We start from the raw sequence: 6,525 nt of genomic DNA, 5'->3' as shown, positions 1-6,525 counted from the left end.
CTAGAAAATAAAACAATGTCTTCAAATTCATGCAAAGACCGATTACAGTCTCTGTTATACTCAGGCTAGGTTCCTCACGATTTGTACCACAGGTGCATTTCTACACAGACCACTCAACAATGAATATGCATAAGCATGGTGCATGAGAACCATGGAATATTAACTTATTCAACCTGAATGTTGGGCCTTCCCACAAATGTTCAGTCTATTTTTCGCCAAGGAACTGTTTTCCCAACATGAGTGACAACCTTTTAGTCTGTGCATTTCTGCATCTTAAGCCTTCTAGTGACATTAGAAGAGTTGTTGCCTTTCGTTTCTAGGAACTAGAACTATTACAGGGTTTGCTCCTGTTTGTGTGCTTGAGTGCTTGTATGTCGTGGGCGATGCATGTCAGAAGTTGAACTCTTCAATTATCATGTAGATACTTTAGAAAGAATCCACAAAAAAGATTTTGAAAAAGATTTAGGATATTAAGACTTCTGAACTTCTGCGTCTCTCACCTTCTCGCTGTAATGCTTGGCAGAGAGCCATCCACTTTCTTCTTCAGTCTTCTGTTCGTGCCCTGACGGTCTCTTCACATCATCAAGTGAGCCTGTACACATCTCATCACCGTCCCCGAGATATCACAGTCCAGTCGACTCAAGAACACATACACCATCGAGATATCACAATCCAGTTATTTTAGGAGCAGTACACGTCTAGCAGCCGTCCCCATTCTTCTGAATCAAACGAGGGAACAACCGTGCTATCGACTGCACAATGCAAGTACTGACTGCTGCTGAACTGTCAAACATTTAGCTTGGATGCATTTACCCAACAAGAATTTCATCAAAGCAACTCGATGACTACCATCCTCCATATTTCATTATGCTCTGGTCTTATCTTGTAATCGTTGGTTAAGACATACCTATCCATCCTCCACTGAAATCTCATCGCACGATGCACGGCTTTCCGCGGAAAGATACGGGCATCGCCTTTATACATTCCCGATCCATCGACCATCGTGGAAATTGCATAGATGAATTAACCCTAGGCCCTCTCCTGATGCAAATTGCAGAGAAGAAAAGGTTATCTGAATCCAATCAAGCGCCCCACTCCATGCTTTTCCCTTTGCTGAAGAATTATACATGCATGACAGAGCTAGTCAGTAGACGGCCTCTCTCGGTTATAAATACAGCCATGGAGGGATAGCTCGGATTCCCCCTTCTTCCCTCGAGTCTCTGTCTCTCATCCAAACCTTGATAGTTTATGGGTGGTGGCCTCTTATTCTAGGCCGACCTCCCTGTACTGTCGCACTCGTCTCTCATCACTGTAGTACTAAACTGGAGCTGGAGGAGCAGTACTAATACTGACGGGTAGCTGTGCTGTAATGACACTGCGTACCTCTCCTCCTTGCCCTCGCCATTACTGACCACCAAACAGAGCTGCATTGCTTCGAGGACATGGGGATTCAAAGAATCTGTGTGGTCGTCGCTCTGCTCTGCATATGCCTGAGAGGTAATTCGAGGGTCGTAGAGCGGTTGTGTTTTGCAGTAATGGTGTGAAGCTAATTGCAGGAGTTCTTGGAAATGGTGAGCTGAATTGCTTTGTATTTGTTCGTTTGGTGCAGAGGGCGGAGCTGTGACATTCACGTTCGTGAACAAATGCACGGGGACGGTGTGGCCGGGCATCCTGTCGAACGCCGGGACGGCGCCCATCGAGCCGACTGGCTTCGCGCTCCCACCCGGCGCGGCCCGCCCGCTGCCGTTCCCGACGGGGTGGTCGGGCCGTCTGTGGGCGCGCACGGGGTGCGCGCAGGACGCCGCGGGGAGGTTCACCTGCGCGACGGGCGACTGCCGCACGGGCACGCTGGAGTGCTCGGGCCGGGACGGCGCGACGCCCGCCACGCTGGCGGAGTTCACGCTGGACGGCGGCGGGCACAACGACTTCTACGACGTGAGCCTGGTGGACGGCTACAACCTGCCGATCCTGGTGGAGCCGGCGGGGAGCAGCGGCAACACGGGCATGACCTGCGCGGCGGCGGGGTGCTCGGCGGACCTGAACCTGCGGTGCCCCGCGGAGCTGCGGTCCGCGGGCGGCGGCGCGTGCCGGAGCGCGTGCGACGCGTTCGGGCGGCCGGAGTACTGCTGCAGCGGCGCGTTCGCGAACCCGAGCACCTGCCGCCCCACCGCCTACTCGCAGGCGTTCAAGCTGGCGTGCCCGCGCTCCTACAGCTACGCCTTCGACGACCCCACCTCCACCTTCACCTGCGCCGGCGGCCGCGACTACACCATCACCTTCTGCCCCGTCGCCACCCCGAGGTTCGCACTCGCACGCCCGCAACGCCGCTTAACCACTGCATTTAATTACTGGCTTCCTTCCACAATAAAGGCTTGCTTTCGCGTGACGTTTGAGGTAGTGCGCTGCGCGCCGTGGTTTAAATTACTCCCGTTTCGCCATGAAAGGGCGCGAGATTCGCACGAACTGTTAGGTAAGCGTGCGCGCGCGTGCGTGCGTGGGGTAGACGACGATGATGGGATCGCCATGGCCATGGCATGGTTGGTGCCTGAACAATGGGATCACCACCTTATCTCGCATAAGAAAAGCGTGCAGGTGCGGTATTCCGATATGCCATGCTTCAGAAATAGTAGGAGGGGACAGTGAGAGTGAGAGGTTTGGAAGGTAATATACGAGTGTGATGATCAGTCTGGGTTTAGAACTGTATTGGTTGGTAGATGTCATACTCATCTCGCACTTAGTGGGTGCTTAGCTTCTCCAGTGAGGTTTGACCCTTTGTTGAAATATTTTTTGTTACTGCCGTCCCGTCGGCTGGCGTATCAGCGTCGGTGCAGAGGGTCGTCATTTTCTTATCTTCTGAAGTCAGAAAAGATCAGAGCACGGGAGCATGGACGTAACTTACGATGGTGGCTGAGCTCACCATGACAGGACCGTAGTAATATCTTAGCGGAATGTATGGAAGGCAAAGTGCACAAATAGCTTTCAGTGCTGGATCATTTTCTTGTTGAATTCCTTTTTTACTGTGTTACCAATTGGGGAAACATCTGACAGTGAAACTCTCTTTGTGTGAGCAGCCTCAAGTCGGCGGGCGGAGCAACGGTCACGCCGACGCCGACGCCGACGGTGCCGGGCGCCACCGCGTTCGCGCCTCCGGGGATGCCGAGGCAAGGCGCTGGGGACAACGGCCAGGGCGTGATACTGGGGGACACCTCCTGGCTCGCCAACCTCGCCACAGGCGACGCGTCGGCGGCGGCGACGACGTCCAGGAGGATGGCCATGATCCCGGCCGCCCCGCTCGCCCTGTTCTTGCTCCAGCTGATTCTATAGCATTAGACCATCACAGAACCAACGACAGAATTAGCAGGGAGGTTTTGGTCAGAATAGAACGTTGGTTGGACGTCGGCACGGGCCAACAGAGCGACAGCGAACAGGCGCGCTCCCCTGCCGTTGTGCTCCATGGCTCAAGGAGTGGGCCGCCGGCGACGTGCACGGTGGGGGCGAAGCCAGTGGGGAATGATTTGATTTGACCAAGATCGCATCACGCCATTGTAAAATCCACCATCTTTTTTAGTTTTTTCTTTCTCGTTTGCGCCGTTGTGGGAGTACAAAGGAAATATACTACTGTAGCACAAGAGAAGATTCTTAAGCACATGAATACCGGAATTGGGGATGGTAGCTGTATGTATATGAGTCCAAGAGCAATGATTATATACGCACTCGCCGTCCACTTCTCCGGCGGCCGTAATGCTCTCCCAAGAAAAGTTTTCCGGCCGCTAGTGGCAAACAAACTTAGCAATAATAATGCTATGGTATGCAAGAAACGAAGCACGGACGGAACTGATGCAAATCCTTTTTTAAAAAAAATGGTTAAGCACCGGCCTTTGCAACAACGTAACAATCTACTAGCAGTACATATACACAGCTAAAAAAAGAAACTAAAAAATAAAAATCCCACCTCCTAGCAACATCACAAACACCACAAAAACAACACCGATTCTGCAAAAATGACGCCTTCAAAAAAAATAGTGCACAAGAGTAGTCGTCGCTCGATAATAGATCATTGGTTTTCATTCCAAAGAAAGTCTCTGCCCCTCTCAAAACAATATATTCAATAAGTTTATTGCCAGAACAACCAATTATAGTCAGATTTTAGATTTTCACCCTGAAAGATAAGACCGTGACCATCTCTTGTGGTGTCACCCCACTTGCATACCGCTGCCGACTCCGTAATTGCCAAGAAAACTTCTTATCGCCGCAAAGACTCAAACTACCATTACTAGTCTACAAATTTCGGCTTCTATAACAATTTCTGCCTCATATTTCACCATGGAACGAAAAAGACATATCTTATGATGGCAAGCAGAGCTTTCCGCCGCTTCCTTCCAAAACTAAACGGTCGGAAAAATATGAATACGTATGATCAAATTCCCTTCGATCCATTTATATAACAAAAACAATTAATTCTCCCGTCTACAGTCGATAGAGGCGACTTTGTGAGCCCCCGCGTCTCCCGACCTCGCTCGCCGTCGATCTGTGGATTCCTCCACCTCCGGTGGCTGCTCCGACGGCGGGAGGTTGGGGAATCCACGGATCTAGTGTACATAGTGTAGGGGTAGGTATGCTACCGGCTGGCGGCATCTTGGAGGCGCAGGTGTGGCCGGTTTGGAGTTTGGTGTCGGTGCGTTCCCCTTCCGGCGGCGGCACTCTTCGGAGCTTCTTCGTCATGCGTTCGACTTCCTCGAGCTCGAAGGTCCGCGGATCTGGCGAGCTCGTTGTGCAGGCGGTCCCGATGTTTGAAGATGAAGATGAAGGTGGTATCTGGTTGCTCTGCGTCAGCGGCGATATTTTCAGCGGTAGGATCCTCGGATCCGGCGCTCGGCGACTCCCGCAGGCCATGGGGCTGCTCCAATCCAAGGCGTGTTGAGGAGCAGCGGCTGCAGCGCGTCGCCGTCGGCATCTGTGCGTTGGTGCCGTCGAGATCTGGAAGAAGGGCTTCATTGTACTTTTTCTTTGTTTTTGGATCTTTCTATAAGAACAAAGAATTAATATCACCTTCCTTTTCCGAAAAAAACAATTCCCTTCGATCTAGCTATCTCCATAGCGACACAGCTAGTGCTTGCTGTGAACCTGTGATTGATCTTCCATTGTCACAGACGATGTAGTTCCATTATTACCGACAGTGCATGATGTGATCCTGTGATTGATCTTCCATTATCAGAGACGATGTAGCGACCAAATACCCCATACTCCTAGTACGGACACCAAGCATTTTCTTGCAGCCGATGATTGACATCTTGTTTGATGCTTGGCTCAATCAGCAACGAAAAGGAAAACGAAACGAATGGCTGAGTTGGCCGAGCATGGACGATAATACTAGAATACAACTCCTACTAGGACAAATTGTACACTACAAAGCTTTAATAGTGTACACTGTACAGTCTGATGGCGCGAGGTTTGGTGTTGGGCACATGGGCTGTGCCATCTGGGAGGACCAGATCGGACGCCGGAACGGCGGGCGTGGTGATGGTGGCCATGCGCACGGAGCGGTGGTGGCCATGGTGGCCATTCATATGGTCCAGTGCTTTTTCATGAGTGAGGCCAAAGGAAGGTTCAGATTAGTGCCTACTGTTGTTCCCTCCTACGAACTGCGTACCGATCAAACAGCCTAGCTACCAGAATCATATCGATCGCCTTTAGTTTTGGCATGATCGGTGTTGTTCTCTCATTCTCTGGTGTCACAATAGTAACCTACTCATCTTGTTTGGGAGGTTCAGGTGAAGGCAATCAGTAGCTTGCAGGAGAGCTCGTACCTAACATACTATATCTAGGGATCGTTATTCGCCAAACTCCCATGGGAGAGGATTCTCTTTCAGCTATCCGACGCTTCTCACGGCTTACCAGCTGATTCTAGTTCAGAGATCCGCGGCCTTTATGTGGCTAAATTGGCAGGTTTCTCGGATTCGGCGGTGGAGCTGACGCACTTGGGGATCGCCGGGACTGCCGGAAATTTGACTTGAACTAGCGCAAGGACGCATGTTGCTTTCGGGCGCCGGTGATGATGAAGAGAGTGGCACATTGGCACGAGCCTGCCGGGTAACCGTGACAACGATCGGCCACCCGCCGCCGGTCGTTTTCTGCTCACGACTTCACGAGGAAAACTGGAATACTTCCGACTCTGATACGCGACTTGGGTTTCTCGTTAGAATACAAGCACAGTTAGCTCGCCACTGCAACTGTCCCTGAATTAACAAGTACTGTAGACAAGACACAGCGCAACACTGAGAAGAAAAGACGGGCTTGCTTATGATTGCGTTCAGTGTGTTGTGAACTACACACTCAGAGACCAGTGGGTATATGGTTCAGCACTGGTGTGGCTTAGGAACACTGATAAGACATCTCTTTGTAGTACCAAGTAGCATTTGCTTTTGGGCTTTGGCAAGTAACTGTGTTCAGCGAGGCCCCAGGGAACTTGCTTGCACCATCGTGAAGTGTTCACCTTTAAGTTGACTCCCATGTTGCTTATGAGCT

The 6,525-nt window shown here is 51.3% G+C and overlaps 1 protein-coding gene across 1 annotated transcript; it reads left to right on the top strand.

Annotated features, from left to right (window-relative positions):
• The first annotated feature begins 1,064 nt into the window (after positions 1-1,064).
• On the top strand, positions 1,065-3,474 carry LOC127296377 (thaumatin-like protein 1). The gene is made up of 3 exons (XM_051326439.2): positions 1,065-1,497; positions 1,610-2,300; positions 3,072-3,474. Exons 1-3 carry the CDS (start codon positions 1,443-1,445, stop codon positions 3,322-3,324), a joined length of 999 nt encoding a protein of 332 aa, XP_051182399.1. The 5' UTR covers positions 1,065-1,442; the 3' UTR covers positions 3,325-3,474.
• Positions 3,475-6,525: the final 3,051 nt, after the last annotated feature.

This window comes from Lolium perenne, chromosome 4 (assembly GCF_019359855.2).
Source record: "Lolium perenne isolate Kyuss_39 chromosome 4, Kyuss_2.0, whole genome shotgun sequence".
Classification (NCBI taxonomy): domain Eukaryota; kingdom Viridiplantae; phylum Streptophyta; class Magnoliopsida; order Poales; family Poaceae; genus Lolium; species Lolium perenne.
The sequence above is the reverse complement of the archived record's forward strand: the minus strand, read 5'-3'. Positions and strand labels throughout refer to the sequence as shown.